This window comes from Ambystoma mexicanum, chromosome 9 (genome assembly GCF_040938575.1).
Source record: "Ambystoma mexicanum isolate Mex_15411 chromosome 9, UKY_AmexF1_1, whole genome shotgun sequence".
Taxonomy (NCBI): domain Eukaryota; kingdom Metazoa; phylum Chordata; class Amphibia; order Caudata; family Ambystomatidae; genus Ambystoma; species Ambystoma mexicanum.
Genome location: NC_090931.1, coordinates 708378839 through 708398495, shown reverse-complemented (window position 1 = coordinate 708398495; position 19657 = coordinate 708378839). Strand labels below are relative to the sequence as shown.

Sequence of the window (19657 nt, the reverse complement as noted above, 5' to 3'; positions counted from 1 at the left end):
TCCATATTCATATCGACAGAGAAGCTCCTCCAAGGACGACTTCTCCCCTTGAGTTGGCGGGACCAATCAACTCCAAAGTAAGCCACCTGGACATCCTCTCGGAGCTGGTTGAAATTCCACTGCTGTTGCTGCTGGAACAGATTAGCCAGGGAGAGGAACACCAGATTGTGTGCTTTGCTTTTAAGATGGCCATGAGCTCCAGGAAGATCCTCCAGACTCCCAGGAAGCAGGACTGAATGAGCCTGAGCCACCTTAACAGAGTGCTGGACCCCAAATGCATGGAAAGCCCATCTCAAAAGCCAGGAACCGCGGTGTTGCTATTTGCGGTAGACGCGAGTATCGGAAACACCGAAATGCTACTTGTTTGAAGATTGCCGGTTGCGGTCGGTGACCGTCCCTTTGCAGTGCAGGAGTCCATAGATGTCCTCCCTCTTGTCCCCGCAACTGAGGCCCAGGAACACTAGGATCTGCAGAGCTGCACAGGAACTGAAGTCATCTGCTGCCCTTTTTCTTCAACCTTAAGTTACTGGACAGTCTAAGAGAACTTACCTCTTTTTGTGTAAGTGCACTTGTTCTCTGTTGGTGAGACCTGTTGTGGTTGCTCTGTAGGGTTTCTGATAGCTTCTTTACTTCACAGCTTGTAGCCCTGCTTTGAATTCTTCTATTCTACCAAGACTTCTAAAACATTGTGAAAGACTTTAACTTACCTGCAAGACGTGCTTCAGCTCACCTAGACTTTTGCCCGAGTGACTTTGGCCTAGCCTGGCTCCCTGAATGACTCTTCTGCCCTCTGACATTGTGTTTTGACCTCCTTCCAGGAAGGAGTTAACAAACTTTGCATTCGGGCTTACCAAAAGTACTTACCTGCTTCAGAATTCAGAAGTGTTCTGTTCTGATAACCTTTTTTTTTGGCCAAACTCTTAAGTTTGATTCTAAAAGCAAACAGTGGTATATTAATGTCCACAGTGTCCTAGTTACTAAAGTCACCTGAGGGTGTAGGAAGTGTCTGTGTGCCATCCCAAAAAGGTACATACTGGTTTAGAAATATTAAGAGTGTGTATTTCGAAGTGTATTTGTGTCTTACTATTATATTGCCCCTTCTGAGGAAGGCTTACTCGAACTGACTGTTAAATAAATTAATAATTGTTTAATCAAGACATCATGTGTGTAAGTGTTTGCTTGAATACTTGTCACTGTGAATCTCTGTGTAACTCCCCTACAGCTCACATTAACGCCTCTTGAGATAAGCCTGGCTGCTGAACACACAACCAACCTGTGTAGTACAGACTTATACCAAAGTTTGGGTTCCTATTGCCAGGAGGTCAGGGTTGTTGTAGTGCACCCAAAGGGTACTGCATACAATCTTGCCTAACAGCAGGTCACGTGGCTCCCTGAACAAAGATATTTCATTAGAACCTTCTGAATGACACCATTGTACTACACCGTTTATCTTGCATTAGACTTGTGTTCAGTACTTCATAACTAATTCTCCATTTAATGTTCTATAAAGGCAATATTTCCAAGCGTACTTTATTAGAGTGCCCCGGCATTACAACGAGGGAGGGACAATAGCTCGTAGATGTGCTAGGGCATAAGACAGTGACATCAGCCGCTGTCCTCCCGCAGCCCAGCATCAAAACGATTACAGTAGCACAAAACACAAAGGAAGCTGCTGAGCTTCTCTATGGCTCAATGCAGAAAGAATCGCATTCCCCACACTCTGCAGAAAATGGCGACCCTGTTGTTCAGTTTAATCCAACATTGCGTGACGTCTATAAAAGTCTGCAGCAGATGGTCTGTCAGTCGAGAGGTGCCAGGCTTCAGACCTCTGCCACAGAACGCTGCTGCCAACATGGGCAAGGTAAGGGGAGAGAGTCGCAATTGGTGTATGTATTGTGCAGTCAATGTTTGCAGTTCATTGCACTGTGGTTTGCTGGAGCTTCAGACTGGCATGTCTAAATCATCCCTCCCTTTGCCAATAGAAACATGTGCACACTCACTAGGCATGTGGTAATGCTGAGGGTTCACACATGGGCACCATACATTTTCTGTGAACTGCCCGTTTAATAATCCTTGTCTTGCCCAGGTGTCTCCCATTCAGAACATCACGAGCTAGTCTCATAAAGAACATTTTTGTTATCATTATTTGTATTGTTTGGTAATTTGCAAGGTGCCACATTTGCACTCGAAATGACTTACTCCAAGGAGCAATAGCAGGAAGGGAGGAAAATGAAGGAAGGGAGAAGAGAGAAGAAGTCAAAGGGTGGGGCATCAGGGCGAGGAAGAACGGGGAGAAGGGGTAAGTGCAACAGCAGTTGCGGGTAGAACAAACTCAGAACATTTTCGTTGGTTAAATGTAATAGAGTTGTTAAAAGTGCCACAGCGTTCATAAACAGTGCAGCTGCTGAGGGTCCCTTCTTTGAGGCCAGGGCAGGTGTGATTGGCAGGACCACAGTGCACATTAGAAGACATCCCGTAAGCCATCGTTTGCATTCTGTTGGGTCTTTTAGAACTTTCAGGTCCTTTGGCAGCATGTACCTGAGGCTGGCTCATTGAGCTGAGCACATTTTGGCCCTCGCTCTTGTTTTCTTGGGTCATGACATTTGCCCTTTTTTGTAGGTGCTGATCTGCGGCTTCTGTTAGTGTTGCAGTGACTGAAAGAGCTAGTTCGAGCCTAGGCGCTAGTAAGCTTTGTGAGGAATGCAAGTGTTCCCAGGGCGCAGTCGGATTGTTGTTTTTCATATAATTGTGACTTGTTTGTGTATTTTGTTTCATTAGCCTGATAGCTTGTCTGGTTTGCATCCCTCTGGGAACTAGAGTACAATGGGCCTTCTCCATTTCTGGTTTGATGTTTCTATAGTGCATAACGACCCAGTGGGCCGCAAAGCATTGTATGGCGAGACAAAAAGTACGAATAAAAAATGAAGGGGAAAGAATTTAGAAACTGTGTGTCTTCTGGAGGTTTTGACACATTTCTTCTGGGCCTGTATTCCATAGCTCTGGTGCCTGAACTGGAAAACCGCGATCCAGAACTCTTTCTTAATTACAGTGTGATGTGGGTTTTGGTATGTCTGACCGAATTACTTTTGACCACAGCAATCTGACTGTTAATTAATTTGCTTGGGGCCCAATACAAACGCACATGTGTTTTTATTTTTTATTTTTTTTAAGTCTGCCCCGTCCAATTTAAAGGAAGCGGGGGACACCCCTGCGCTCCCAAAATTGTAAAATATCAAACCTGGGGAGTGGGGGACGCCCCTGCATCCCCTGCTTTCCAGGGTTGTTTTTTTGTAATATATGTGACCAAATTGTCCCGGCCAAATCACCCATGCAAACTTCGACCAAATTGGTCATTAGGTCAATTGTTTTAGGTCAAACAGGCTAATACCATGATTTGAACAATGGGCATTGATTACTAGATCTAAGTGACCTTTAACCTGTATACCACGTCAATGTGTTGATTGTGAAAACTCTGTGGCGAGACCACGATGAGCTTTGTGGGTGAAAGTGAGGCTTTTGAATGCACTGCAACCCTTCACTGGGAACCAATCTAGATTCCCCAAGAAAGGGAATTTGTGAACACGCCCTGGCATGTTTCTTCTTGTTCTGGTGGCAGTGTTTTGTAGGACTTGGAAGCGTTAGATCAGCAGGCACTCGGTTTTGGATTGTTTTAAACGTAACGAGTTGTTCCCCATCCATGTATAAACGGAGGAGAACTCTTGTGAATCACAAAATGTGATCTCAACAGAATGCGGGGTATCTCATGGAACAATGAAAATGAAATGCTTAACTGAAACAGTGTTGGATGACAAAGTGGATATCCCTGCATCATCTTTTCAAGCGTCTCGACTACTTTATGGGACTGAAGGGAATCTTTTGGGCAGAGCCACACCTGTTTTCTTGCGGTTTAATTTATTAGTTGTGGCTATTGTGTGGCACTTAAGCACCACCTATGAGCCAAACCTAATGCATTGGAATACAGCTTAGAGTAAGTAAGATGACATAAGAAGAGGCACACGCGTCTTGTGAGTGTTTGCTTTATTTTGCAAGCCGTTGGCTACACATGGCCATTCTAAGCCCAATTGCCATTGTCTGCCCCTCCCTCCTCAAAATTTGTTATATCCTTGTACTGAAGTTCTGTTAAAAACAATCATTGACAAAGCCAATCGTTTTTGCTTGTCTCTAAGTATTAGAAAGGCATGTGTCCAGGCACTGCTTTCATATGCTACAGTACTCACACCATTTTCTAGTTGTTGCCGTGTTATGGCCAGGTTGTATCATATAGCAGAGCATGTGAAATGGCACCCCCATGCCTACACACAAGACACAACGGTTTTCTTTGCCAATGCATGTTTCAGGGAGCTTTGCATAGAGGACACTGCGAGCCGGATAACCATATGGCCACTGTGGCTGAAATACGTGGTTTTAAGGGACTGCCAAATAAAGATGAACAGAGACAAGTCCCCAATTGTGGTACAGTATTCTGCAGACTGAGCACCATTGCGATTCAGCCAGGCTCAGCTTGACTAGAATGTGAGTAGTTCAGACCCCTTGCTCACTCAAACCTTGGGATTTCAAGAGTGAATGTCATCTAGGTGCCTATTGGTGTTCTATTTGTATGCATTTTCAGTTTCAGAAAAAAAAAATCAGTTTACGCAAGCTTTGCATTAACTGTGTATTACCTGAGAACGCATTTGTATTCATGTTCAGTTTCAGAATACATTCAGTTCAAGCAAGCTGTGCATTAACTGGGAATGCATGTGTATTCATGTTCAGTTTCAGAATACATTCAGTTCAAGCAAGCTGTGCATTAACTGAGAATGCATTTTCATCACAGCTGCTATAGGTCAAGAGCAAACCATAGACCTATCCCTGGACGTGTGCTTCCACTTCAGATGATTCAGCATCTGGGTTTTGTGTGGAAGTATGTCCCGACTTACTGTAATAGTTGCACACATATATGGTCCTTCATTCTTCACATTCAGGGCTCCTCCTATTGTCAGCTGCAGGTGAACAGTCCTAGTCACGTGTGCCAACCCACTCAGCTATTTGCTAGTGTTCTTGAGCAAGACACAGCAGCAGCAAACATGATTTAGCTCTTCAGCTGCTACTGGGCAATGCTGCATGGGCATCCCACAAGCGAGGCAGGGTAACTGCTGTTACCATCGGCAGCTGGGAGAGGAGCAGCCCCAACCTTCTCTGTGCCTGCTCCTCTCCTCCGCCCAGCTACGGAGACACGCAGTCTCGTCAGCACAAAGCCACAGAAGGTAAGGTGCGAACAGTCATCTCACCCTTCCTCCAAACAGCAAGGTGCTAAGCACCATAAGGAAAACAACCGTCAGGCAGGGCCCAGGTTCAAAAGATCTGCCCCCACCAGGGGGCCAGACAGTCGGCTATCCGGCCGGGGGCTGCGACAACAGCAGCACCCCACCACATACACAACAAAGACCCAGGGCCTCCGTGGGCCCTATAAATATGAGCAGCGTGCTCAGAGTAAACACAATCTGTTTGTGGACCCTGAACGGGGACCCAAGCAAACAGGAGGTTCACTGTTTACTCAGTGTCTTCCAAATCTTCTTGCTTCTTTAGCTGTACATCGCAGCATCTTTTTTCCTTCCTGAACAATGTACTGTTCAAAGCAATTGCATTGCAGCCTTAACGAAGGAAGAAGAGGCAACCGAACAGCCAGCGCGGACGGCATCAATTTCAACATCTCGGCATAGAGGAAAAGCAAGCGGCGAGTGTGTCCAAAACAAAACAAACAAAGACGCGTGCTGCGGAATCATCCTAAGCCATTGCGAACAAAGGAGAGAGAGGCACCCGAGCAGCCCAGCGCGGATGGCGGTCGATTCAACAACTTACAGGTGAGCCACCGCGCTGGGGCTACGAGGGAGGAAAAATAGACACTTGTGTCCGGGAAGAGATACAATTTGTTACAGTGGACCGGTACCCCCGCGTTATAAGGCAGGCGGGGCAAGATAACACAAGCCAGTTTTAAACTCGGGCAGAGCCACAGCCAGCCTGGTAGCACAGCGAGCCAGGAGCTCGTTTTTCTTGACATCCACACAGAGCTTGCGAACGCATTTTCAAGCACGGCGGGCCCAAATACTGCGGATGAAAAATATTTTTTGTAATTTTGCATGGGTGCCCTCACAGCGAAACCAATTATTTAAATACCAGTAAAACAAGTCTGGGGGCTTCCCATTTATTAAAATAAACACCGCACAAAGTGGACACTAGGAGACAATTTTTCTTTGAACCCTTTCAAGAGGGCACCAGCCAGCAGTTACCCAGCACGGGCAACTAATAGAACAGGCTCAAAGAGCTTGCCGATAGCAACAGCTTTAACTCCTTGATAAAACTTTTTTCCTTTTCCTATAACAGGCATAAAAGATCATGGGGCCCAAACGGAAAGCACAGGCACCCTCAACACCGGTGCAAAAGCCCAAATCACCACAATTGTTAGCAGCCACTGAAGCGGCAGAGCACTACGGATGGGCATGGGTTAGAGAAAACATGTACGGCCTACCTAGGGAAGGAATTACCAGCCCACCCAGCCAAGATGAGGTTTCTGCACCATTAAAAAGGAGAAAAGTATCTGAAGGCGGCAAAAAAGGTAACAAAAAATTGTCAAAACTATGCGAGAATGTAGCAGAATTACAGCAACTAATGGTAGAAGGAAGGGGAAAACAGACACCGCCCACAAGGGAACCTGGGGCCTCAAACCCTACCATCGCAGTAGAACCTACAATAACGGTTGTCAACCCACCCTAACACTACCTACAGCAATCCCACCACAACAAGTACAGCAGTTGCCAGTAGCACCCACAGCTATAAATACAACAGCCTCCACAACTCCAGCAACAGACTCAGCAGGTGCTCTAAAAGAATGGGCAACCCCCAGCGCAGACAACACGGGTGTGACAGGGACACCCGGCAGCAATATAACTGACATTGTAACAATCTGTAATGCACAGTTAGACCAAAAAATGAAATCTTTCCAAACAGAGATATTAAATAGATACAAAATATGCCTGGCATGGAACATTGATACCACAATCAAAGAAGCCATATGGGCCAAGGAATTTACAGAAATCTTTTCCTTAATAGAAGCCCAACGCAAAGGGAAAGACGCTTTCAGAGACCCCAAAAATATAGAAGAAGAAGCTATTGCCAGAAACGTCCAGGTCGAACAGAACTAGACAACTGGTTACAAGCCTTTGCCATCTTAGCAACAATATATGAAGAAAAATTCCCCATGGATGGTAGGAAGATCTGGGCATACGTTGATAAAATAAGGGAAGTAAAAGTAACCCAGAGGGGGAAGACATGGCTAGCATATGACATCAGATTTAGGAGGAGCATGTCAGGAAGGCCCGCCATTGAGTGGGATGAAGTCCAGAACGATTTATAAACCTTCAACGCCGAACCTCCCCAGGAAGAAGATACCATGCATTCTTCTTCCAAAAATAGCAAAAATTCGCAAGGAAACAAATCCCATGACAATGATAAATCCAAAAAAGGGGAGCAGCCCTTTCGGAAGAACCAGCCTTGGGCGGCTAAAAATAATGCCCACAGACAGAACAAACAGCAGGCTGCCAAATCCAACATCCCATGCAGAGATTTTGGAAAAAAACAGTGTACATGGGGCAAAGAATGCTGGTACAAACACGCCTGCACAAACTGCAACGGCGACCATGCAGCAAGCAACTGCACCAGACTACCAGCCAAGAAAGAATGATACCCCAATTTTAGAACCAGGACGAACATCCATCAACCCGGGCAACTTTAGGGACACCCTAAACAACTACCCAGACAAGGAAACCAGCAGGGTTTCACCAAAGGTTTTTCCATCCCATTTAAGGGCTCTGGGTCACACACCATCCCGATGAACCTGAAGTCAGCCAGGGACAACCCCCAGATAGTAGAAACCAAAATCAATAAAGAACTGCAACTAGGCAGGATAGCAGGTCTCTGGGACGGCATGCCTTTAAAGAACTATTTAATATCTCCACTAGGCCTGGTCCCCAAGAAAGAACCCGGGAAAATGAGGCTAATCCATCATCTCTCCTACCCCAAAGGCCAGTCTTTAAACGACGGCATCCCACACACAGAATCCACCGTATTTTACACACATTTCCAAGAGGCGGTAAGGCTGATACAAGAGTGCGGCAGAAATGCCTTGATGGCCAAGCTGGACATCGAATCTGCTTTCAGACTTTTGCCAGTCCACCCAGAGTCACAGCAGTAGCTAGGTTTCACTTTTAACAACAAATTCTATGTAGATAGATGCCTCCCCACGGGGTGCGCAGTATCCTGTGCACTATTTGAGCAATTCAGTTCCTTTTTCAAATGGGCTTTCCAAAAGCAGAGACCAGGGACAAAATTAGTGCATTACCTAGACGATTTCATGGTCATGGGGCCACCAAACTCCGGGGAATGCGGCAGGGCTTTAGCAAAACTTGAGCACATGGCCGCATAGTGGGGAATTCCCCTAGCGAAGGAAAAAACCACCAAACCAGACACAAACATAATTTTCCTGGGCATCGAAATAGACACAGCAAAGGGGCTCTGCAGAATACCCAAAATAAAAATAGCAGAACTCATGTTTAAAATACAAAACCTGATAACGAAAGAAAAGGGGACAGTAAAGGAAATACAATCCTTAGCAGGCAGCCTCAATTTTGCATCCAGAATAATACCTCAAGGGAGGATATTTTCCAGAAGCCTAGAGTTCAAAATCAAATCACTCACCAAACCACACTTGCATATCTGGCTAGGCAGAGAGGTGAAACAAGACCTGGAAACATGGGGAAAATTCCTCAGAGATTTCAACAGGTCTTTACTTTGGCGAACGCCTTTAAATACCTGGTCAAACAGGGTCCTATACACCGACACAGCCGGGAGCAAGGGGTTTGGAGCCATACTAGACTCCGAATGGGTGGCAGGACACTGGCCCAATTCATGGCAAGCAGCAGGGTGGACAAAAAACATCACCCTACTAGAAATATTTCCCATCTGGCTAACATTACACATCTGGGGCAGACGACTAGCGAATACGGAACTTTTGATCTGGTGCGATAACATGGCTGTAGTGGGCTCCATAAACAGAAGGTCTACGAAATGCCCTTTAGTACTGAAAGTATTACTAGCCATTACAACAGTCACACTACAAGAAAACGTTGTAGTCAAAGCGAAGCACATTTCAGGGGCAGATAATAACATTGCTGATGCCTTATCTCGCTTCCAGTGGACAAGATTCCGAGAGCTAGCGCCGCAAGCCCAAGAACAGATGACGCCAATACCAGCAGAATGCTGGGCAATAATGGGAAGACAAGAATAACTGCATCAACGCCAGCGCCAGAGAGCACAGGCCGGGATGCCCAACGAAAACCAGGCACCTCTAAAACGGGTACCAACAACACATTGGCATCAATGCCAGCACCAGAGAGTGCAGGCCGGGATGACCAATACAAAGCAGGCACCTCTAAACCGGGTACCAACAACACATTGGCATCAACACCAGTGCCAGAGAGCCCAGGCCGGGATGCCCAACAAGAATCAGGCACATCACCAACGGGTGCCAACAACCTCACAGGCTTCCTAACGGAGATGGCAGAGAGGGCAGTGGCAAGCACTACTGCAACACAGTACAGTAAGTATTTGTAAACAGTATTTAAGGCCACAGGTGTAAACCACGTAGAATTAATAACGATTAAAGATATAGAAGTATTTTTAAAATGGGCTCGGGAGCAAGGTTTCAAAAGGGATATTGCTAAAAGACACCTGGTGGCAATTTCATATTTTACAAAAATACTGGGCGATTCAGACCGCACCCAGAACGCCCTCATCTCTTATGCAATGAAGGGATGGGGCAGAACAGAGGGTGCCCAAGTGGACACCCGCCCACCTCTTGATTTCAGCAAACTGGTGCAAATAGCAAGCCATTTGAAAGCCATATGTTGGCACCCATACGAGATAATGTTATTTAAAACAGCCTTTTTCCTAGCCTACTTTGGGGCTTTCCGGGTAGGAGAACTCATCGCTTCCAGCACCAAGGCCACAAACGGCCTGGGTGTCATGGAAGTCAGGGTGAGACAGGAGAGTGTTAACATAGAAATGCAACAGTCGAAAACGGGTGCAAAAAGAACCATCAACATTTGTTGCATTGATGAAGAAACAAACTGTCCGGTTTGCATCACCAACCTTTATTACGCACAACGACCCAAAGTGGGGGGGGGGTTTCAATCCACAAGGATGCATCGCTCTAAGCCGCTACCAATTTAAAGGAGAGCTGATAAAAGCAATCAGCAAAGCAGGGTGGGATCCCAAACAGTTTGGCACCCATTCCTTCAGGATAGGTGCCGCCACTGCAGCATGGCATGGAGGCCTAGCACCGCAACAACTAAAAAACATAGGGGGATGGAAGTCAGACTGTTATAAAAGATATATCAGACCACAACTGATATAGCCATCCTCCCTCAAAATTTCTTTTCTTTTCCCTCCCTCCCACCACCACAGAAACAACAGGCGAATCGAGGACCACACTCCGATCAGCATGAATAGTTGGCCACTTATTCGTTTTCAGGACAGGCAGATGGGCAGAAGAGACTAAAGAAGGGCCACCTTTCAGAAACACCATTACTTCATGGTGGGGATACAGAGGCCTACAGTGGGCCGACGTCCACGAAACACTAGCAGAATTGGTGGCATACAGGGACCCCCCCAGAATTCCTGATCATTCATCTAGGGGGCAATGTCCTAGTCAACACGGCTAGACGCATCCTAGGTGAAGAAATCTGCTCCTCCCTAGTAGGCATTTCGCACAACTGGAGGGGTAGTGAAATATACTTCTCAGCCATCTTACCAAGAAAGAAATGGCTAGGGGCCAACTGCTACAAATCTATAGACATATCCAGAAGAAAATTGAACAGGGGGATAGAGAGATTCTGTATGACAAGAGGACGGGGTTTCATAAAACACCCAGCCATTACACTAGGCAACCCAGACCTCTTTCTCCACAACGGCACCCATTTGTCTAACCAGGGCATGGAGCATTTCTTTCGGGAAATCAATGCAACATTTGCTCAGAGGGGCTGTCTCTAGGGCATACTCTTGGGGGAACACGGTCAACCGCACAACCTGCCCGTGTGTGGCGGCACGGGTCAGAGGGGGTAACCTCAGGACCCGGTGCCCAAAAGTATGATACCATCATGATATCTGATATTGTGTATTTGCCATAACTCATATCTGTACAATAAAATCCTACAGCCTTTTATTGCCAACAGTTGACACAAGTTGTGTGCCTATCATTACGGGAGAGGGTTTGAGGTTCGGCCAATACTAATGCATGCATATGGGTTCAGCAGTTATGGGAAATGCTGCATGGGCATCCCACAAGCGAGGCAGGGTAACTGCTGTTACCATCGGCAGCTGGGAGAGGGGCAGCCCAACCTTCTCTGTGCCTGCTCCTCTCCTCCCCCCAGCTACGGAGAGGCCAGTTGCCAGTTTTGCTATTTTCTCTTCTCATAATCTCTTTCCACCACGTTTGTCTTCCCCTTTGCTCTTCCATCCTGCATCCATTTTCTCCACTCAATGTTCGTTATTTTCTCTGTCTTCTGGTTCGTCTTGTGTCACCATGGCTTTATTTAGCCTGTCATCATATCTCCTTTCCCCTGATATGTACGTTAGTGCAGTTACCTTTTAATGATTTGCCTTTTCATGTTCACAATCATCCAACACTCTTTCTCAGCTGTTTTCATGCGGCATTACCATTTTCCTGCATTTTTCTCTCTTGGTAGTGCGTTCCGCCTTGCCTTTCCAATATTTCTTTCCAAGTCCCTTACTCCTCTCCTCCATAAAGATATGTTCCTGCTATGCAAAACACACCCCTCTCACAACTGTGCATCGTCTCTGACCAGGGGTTTTGCTAGGTCTGTTAAACATCCGGGGCTACACTAATATCGGAACTGTCGGGACTCGTAGCTAGCTAGCTTTTGGTTGTAGCCACTGAGCTTCTATCCGGGGCTACAACCAAAACGCCAGGGGCTATAGCCTCCTCAGCCCCTCCCCCCCACATAGCAATGCCTCTGTCTCTGACAGTCATTCAGTGAGAGAGGCCAGGTAGTTGCCGTGGACACTGTTAGTGGAAATGGGCAATGCAAGCATCGCTAGCTAGTTGTAGTCAATTGGTGGAACTGAGCAATGGGTGATGCTCTTGTTTCAAGTGGGATGTGATGTCACAATTTGCTTAGATTAATAGTCAGCATGCAATGTATTATCGCCAAAAAAAACAAACTGCAACTCTATGTTGTATGGATATTGCAAGTAGGCATTCCTTGAACACATATAGGTTTTGAACTTGTCCCATATCACAGGTGAGTGCTTAACCTGTGAGCTTTCCAAGCATGCACAGATGTATCACAAGATGTAAGGATGTCTGTTGAGAAGTATGATAAATACTTTTACTGTGAAACACCATCCATCATTTCAGTGCACATTTTAGTCAAGGTAGTCCATGAAGAGTTTAAATGACTGTAGTTATTTTGATTTAGTATCAAGTATTCTAATGGAGCTTTGTGTAAACAAAAGGAGCTAGAAGAGACTGTAGCAATGGTAGATGGACACTTGAAAAGCAGACAGCCAGTTGGGAGAAGGACCAAGTCATGAGGCAGACCTGAGAAGCTGATCATTGCCAGTGTTGGGCTAGATGGAGGGGAAGGACATATTCTTGGGTTAGCCAGTTGGAAGAGGGACCAAGTCATGAGGCAGACCTGAGAAGCTGAGCATTGCCAGTGCTGGGCTAGATGGAGGTGAAGGACAGATCCTTGAGTTAGCCAGTTGGAAGAGGGACCAAGCCATGAGGGAGACCTGAGAAGCTGAGCATTGCCAGTGCTAGGCTAGATGGAGGGGAAGGATAGATCCTTGAGTTAGCCAGTTGGGAGAGGGACCAAGTCATGAGGCAGACCTGAGAAGCTGAGCATTGTCAGTGTTGGGCTAGATGGAGGTGAAGGACAGATCCTTGAGTTAGCCAGTTGGAAGAGGGACCAAGTCATGAGGCAGACCTGAGAAGCTGAGCATTGCCAGTGGTGGGCTAGATGGAGGGGAAGGACAGATCCTTGAGTTAGCCAGTTGGGAGAGGGACCAAGTCATGAGGCAGACCTGAGAAGCTGAGCATTGAAGGATAGATCCTAGAGTTAGCCAGTTGGAAGAGGGACCAAGTCATGAGGCAGACTTGAGAAGCTGAGCATTGCCAGTGTTGGGCTAGATGGAGGGGAAGGACAGATCCTGAGTTAGCTGGCCCATGTGACTGCACAATTCTCACTTCATAGGCACACACTGATTTTCTGCCTGGGATGCAGAATATCTGCCAGTGGGGAAATTTTATTTTCAGCACAAGTCAGTGTGGGTGACTAGACTGGAGTCTTCTGGAAACTATGAGGACAGCCTGTGAATATATTTCCTTCAGTGCCCCCAGCGTTTGTGAAAGAACGCACGCCAGGTGACTTCTCTCACAATGTGGGTGCATGAGCTCCAGCCCCCTTCAGGATGCTTTAAGGAATATCACCGTCTACGATTAAAGCAGTTTGATTCACAATCAGCTACTTTAGCCTGAAAGTGACATGTGCCGTTAATCACTACGAACCCCAAAACCCCCCTGGTTGGGGTTGTTGATGATTGCTTTCCTATATCAATTATTGCAAAGGAGCAGCTGTGAAATTGAATATGCCCTCCGTGCATATGTACCATTCTCCACCAAGCTACACTTCTGTGGTCAGATAGCAGAATTTGAAGCCAATGCCACCGCCACCTGCTAACTATGTGGCGACCCACACAATCAGGTGAATTTTACACACAGATAACAGTAGGCATTCACAAAGCTACCAGACTCGCAGTTTACAAAAGTTGAACGGAGACCAGCATTGCCTTCTCAGTGCATGCTTGTTTCAGGGATGATTGCACTTAACCTGCATGGGTAAATGCTCAACATTTTTTTTAAGGTAATTAATTTCAGGGACTTTAAATCAGAACACAACGCAACACCATTAACATGTGTATCATCTACAAACATGGAAAGCACAAGGTGTTTATTCCAGATCAGGTCTTCGCTACACCCCTGAGCTGCAATATAAAGGACTACTTGGGGGAAACTTAAGTCAATGAATTAATTGAGTGATCCGCTGAGGTTTGTTAATACATTTGGACGAGTGTCAGGCCTGAGTCTTAGTAGGATACTCTGGGCCCGAATTACAAAGCATTTTTCAATTGGGGTTTCCCATTGAAAAAGGCTTTTGTAAATCAGGCCATCTGTATCCAAACACATATCCAGCAGGAGGTATGCTTAATTCCAAAATAGTATGTTGAGTCTCAAAGGGGGGCATTTTCTCGTTCCTGAAGTGCAAAACGTTAAAAAACGAGTGGGACTCGGGGAAGGATTAGTGTATAATTTTTTTAAGCCTTTGGGTGATTTTAAATTGCTTGTTCAGGCAGAGTGGGAGGCGGAAGGGCATATACGTTTCTGCCTGTAAAAACAACCTGGTTTTACGCCAGTATGTGATTTTCATGCTGGTGTGCAGCAAATGGGTTCCTATGGATTGCCCTTGTGTTACCACCTGCTGAAAGCAGGCCGAATCCATAGCAACCCATTTGGCCTCATTACAAGTCACCCGGTATGGAAATAACAGTGGAGGTAAACCCGCTGGCCCTGTGGTTTCCATACCGGGTGATCTCGAGTCCTGCAGGCGGGAGGTCTGATCTGGCGGGTTTAACACCACCCGCATGCAGGCAGATGTGGAAACACCGGCACTATCACGAGATGGTGCCGGTGTTTCCACTTCCCCATTCCCATCGGACTCAATGGGAATGGGGATTTACCGCATTCCGCCTCCGGAATTCCCAGGTCACCGGGGTCGTAATGCCCCGGTAATTCCGGGAATCATGGAGGCGAAATGGTAATACGAGTCCGGCGGTAACCTGCCGGAATTTCAGCCACGGTTACCGCCGGACTCGTAATGAGGCCCATTGTAAATGCACTCCGCCAGGCATGCATCCATGGCAGGTGACTTTCGACTGTTTGCCAAGCGAAGTGCAAACACGCGGCATAACGGATGATTGTGTATGTTTTTACACTTTAGTTTGCACTCCATTTTTGCAAATGATGTAAACTGCATGAAGGAGACTCACCAGTATGGGAGTCCTAATGTTGGTGGCCCCCTGCAAGAAATGAGCGCTTACAGTAATAAGACACCCGCAGTGTGTTCCTTTTTCCGATGACTTAGTAATCCACACTGATTTGAACACATCGGATAGCTTTAAAACTAATCTGCAGCGACTTCAAAACTTGATGATGATAATACAATCAGTAAATTGCAAAATGACAAGTGGAGGTTTGCAACCCTATTATAATTATACTTGGTATCATAAATAAAATAATTTGAAGAAATGGTTATGCCATTACGTTTATAGTCACACTGTAACTAAAATAAATGATCATGTGTATTTGGAAAACTACCTTCCTTTAACTAATCGATTGAAAGTTATTTTAGCATTCAGTGTTGATTAAAATGTATGTGTTTTCCTGGCTGATGTATATTTTTAATTTTAACATCTGGTTTTGGATTAGACTTGAGCACAATCCGGTTTGAACCACCAGAAAGCTTGCATCTAAACCTACATTTTTATCATTCTTACCTGTAAATATTTGGTAAAATGCAAACACAATTTGAAAAAATAAAGTAAAAAAACTGATAACATTTTTAAATAACCCAACTAAAATGTCAGCTTTTCTGAACAATAGAGAAAAGGAACTGTAACACTGTGTTGTATCTGCACAGATCATCTTCTACGAGGACCGGAACTTCCAGGGCCGCTCTTATGAGTGCAGCGCTGACTGTTCGGATCTCAACTCCTACTTCAGCCGCTGCAACTCCATCCGGGTGGAGAATGGCAACTGGATGATCTACGAGCACCCCAACTACACTGGATACCAATACTATCTGAAAAAGGGGGAATACCCAGACTTCCTGCAGTGGTTGGGCTACAACGACTCGGTCCGATCGTGCCGTGTAATCCCACAGGTACTTCTTGATTTATGAGTCAGGTTTAAATGGTAAAAACCTTTTTCTTGCAGGAAATAGCACACTTTGGGAGTTGGTGTGGGGCCACAAAGGTGCAATGCCGTTTCTCAACAAAATTAAGTATTGTTAGTTATTGGTTTAAAATGTACTACGTTAATGTGGAAGTAACTATTCTGCAATGTTTGCTTTCAGTGGAGGAAGAGTGGCTTCTTATGAAAGTTTTGAGTATACAAATATGTATGTGTTTTTCTTTATTGTGTTATGGTTATTAATATATACTGTTACTATATACCTATCACAATGATAACATACAAATGAAATAGTTCATATAGTTGAAAACAAATCTGATCAATGCAATGACTGAAGTAGCCTGATCACCACACATCATGGGATTCCATAAACAATCAAATAAATGAATAGAGGGTTATTGATAAACTTCATAAAAGTGATAATGATTAGATCATATGTTTTAGCACAATATCAGGTTGGGTGTTTTAATGTCTCCAGCTGTCCTGGTAACCTACAGAGGTGACAAATGTGTGACTCCTAATATTTTTCAGTTTTATTTAGGTGGCACTATTTCTAATGTAGATGAACGATTAAATAAAATGGAATCTCATAATATACATCTATATCTGGTTCAAGGGAACCTACATAAATATTTTGGTAACATACGTCATTTCTTTTGAATCCGAGAACCTTTTTTGTAAGTACAATATTTTTTAATTTGCTTTTTTAATACACCAAGCATAGCAATCATGCGACCATAGCTTTTATGTTTAACTAGTAATTGTTCGGCGACTATCCTGTCTTTATTAACCCCAAGTTGAGTGAGTACGCTTTATATTGGTCTATAAATTATGTCATATCTTTGGCAAATTTGTTTTTGAAATTCAATGCAGATCCACATTTAAAGAATTCTCAAGAGGTCTCACAATGTTCGCATATATCATCAACCTTTTCCATAAAACTCTAGCTTTTGAGAAAAGGAGGCCTAGCTAATTGTGGACCATTACAGGCGGCACAGAGAGAGGTAGATTTAATACCCTTTCCCAGATTAATCCTTCAATGTGTGCTAACCACTTCCAATTCCTTACCTGACAATTGGTAAACCTCAGGATTATCTTCATTTTATAATAATTAATGCTGAGCAGACAGGAACAATTATGTTATCCTTGTGTAATAAAGACAATTGTTGTAATCTTATCCTTTGAATTAAGGCATGTTCACTTGTTCTGCTATCAACAGGAAAGCCCAGATAAGTACATTGTGTGACTTGTGTAACAGTGAAGTTCCACTTATAATTAACAGTGAATTTCCCTTAATATAGGACTCGATTGCATTTAGATTGCATTTAGCCCATTAGGGGTGGAGTCAAATCAAATAATATCATAACATATTATTCTGCAATGCAAATCTAGAAATCTCCATAAAAGCCAACTATGGACAGCTTAATTGCCATTGCATTACCCAAATTATATACCCTCCTTTGCATGGTGCCACTCTCTAGGCCTTAGGTCTGCAACGTTTGGCTCTCCAGATGTTTCAGACTATAACTCCCATCAGCTCCAGCCAACAAAGTCAATGGTGAGGGATCATTGGAGCCGTAGTCCAAAACATCAGGAGAATCACATGTTGCAGACCCAAGGCTTAGAGAGTGGCACCATGCAAAGGAGGGTATATAATTTGGGTAATGCAATGGAAATTAAGCAGTGCCTATGCTTTCTCTACACCAAAGTGGCTGTAATGTCCCTTCTATAAGACCAAACAGTGTGCCCCACACAGAAAATAACACAAACTGCCAATTGAGTTGCCTTGAACGTGTATACTAGTATTCTCATTCCCTAAATCTTCATTTTTTATATAACAATGCTTTGGATTAAGGATAGTTGATGAAATCTGAGATTCTTTACAGAAATAATGTACTAATTCAAGAAAGCAATTTGTCATCAACATTGTTTTCTGTAACTTGCCTCATTGGATCTCCATGAAATAAGATTCCATCGCAAGAAATGTGATTTTTCAACAGATGACTAAAATACTGTACCAAAGTCATTGGCAGTGTCACTATAGCATTACAAATACAGGCACAAATATTTACTAAAAGTACATTTCAAAAGTTCACAAATTACTTATTACTGTCTCTCAGAGAGCTAAATGTAAGCAAACATTTTATAGGGTTTCTAAAATAGATAAACATGTAACTTGCATGTTATCGAAGGTACGTAAGAGTTTTAAACAGTGGCATTGTTAAATGTTAATGAAGACGGCATACATAGCATTTACTTTTAAGTGGCACTAATGACAAAGAAAGGACTCGCCTGACAGAACTGGTAATTTGAACTAAATCGTTCAACTCTTGATTCAGGGTAGGTATCGACGAAATTGGACATTTTACTTTTTGATATTCATGATTCTCATGATATTTCGTGAAATTTCACATCCTAGTTCTATCCCCAAATGTCCTCAAAGAAGATTCCTGGGCATAGTGGCCTAGCAAATAGCAACATCCAATGGGGTCTCCAGCCAAAAAACAAAACCAAAACCAAACAAATGCTGATTACTTCAATTGAAGAATCAATGTAAAAACATGTTCAGGTATATTCACTGTGCATATGCCAAAAGCTGACAGTATTTTACTATATGGTGGGTCCGTCCACACAGCAAGCCCATAGTATAATATCCATAGCATGCAGGGGATAGTTTTAATGACAATCATGACTAGAAATTACAAATGATTGCTGAATAGTTCTTCTAATGTCTTTCTCTTTTTAATTTTTTTTTGTCAAAGCACCGGGGGTCCTTCAGGATCAAGATATATGAGAAGGAAGACTTCAGAGGTCAGATGATGGAGTTCACTGAGGACTGCCCTCATGTCTATGAAGAGTTCAACCATCATGACATTAACTCCTGCAATGTGCTGGAAGGCTACTGGATCTTCTACGAGGAACCAAACTATAAAGGCCGCCAGTACTACCTGAGACCTGGTGAATACCGGCGGTACACCAATTGGGGGGCAGTGAACTCCAAGGTTGCCTCCTTCAGACCAGTCCAAGAGTTTTACTAAAGTAAAAGTGTTGCTAATATTCGAAAATAAAACATTCAACACACATTTATCTGTTAAAAGTTATTTTTTGTTAATTCTATCACAAATGATATACTTTTTGTTGGAATATCTGAAAACATGTCAATATAACAGTCATAATACATACAGCAATCACCATCTTTAAAACTGTGCTTGCTCGTGGGCTGTAAAGATTGTATGTGGCCATGGAATACATCTAAAATCAAAATACAATTAAATTGAAAATTAAATGAATGGATATTATCATCATTTAAATTGTTCATCGGCATCAGGATTTAACTACCATACACAAATATCGAATAGGAATGGACTAGCCATATGATGATGTATGTATTCTAACATACCGTGATGCCATGAGCCTCATTGGAAATCCTGACTAGAGCCTCAATTCTGGGCAAATTGGGCCTCGTTATGAGTTAAGTGGTATGTCGGCAGTAAATCTGCTCAGATACCACCAAACAGATTTACCATTCCCGCCACTTGGTCCTGGGGGATT

At 44.2% G+C, this 19657-nt stretch overlaps 1 protein-coding gene across 1 annotated transcript; it reads left to right on the top strand.

Annotated features, from left to right (window-relative positions):
- The first annotated feature begins 1808 nt into the window (after positions 1-1808).
- LOC138489716 (gamma-crystallin 1-like) lies at positions 1809-19269 on the top strand. Its single transcript, XM_069617360.1, has 3 exons — positions 1809-1861; positions 15834-16076; positions 18868-19269. Exons 1-3 carry the CDS (start codon positions 1853-1855, stop codon positions 19141-19143), a joined length of 528 nt encoding a protein of 175 aa, XP_069473461.1. The 5' UTR covers positions 1809-1852; the 3' UTR covers positions 19144-19269.
- Positions 19270-19657: the final 388 nt, after the last annotated feature.

Excerpts from the sequence above, each read along its gene's own strand:
- LOC138489716 (XM_069617360.1), top strand. Across the intron at positions 16,077-18,867 it reads CGTGCCGTGTAATCCCACAG|CACCGGGGGTCCTTCAGGAT; the intron begins GTACTTCTTGAT and ends TTTTTGTCAAAG.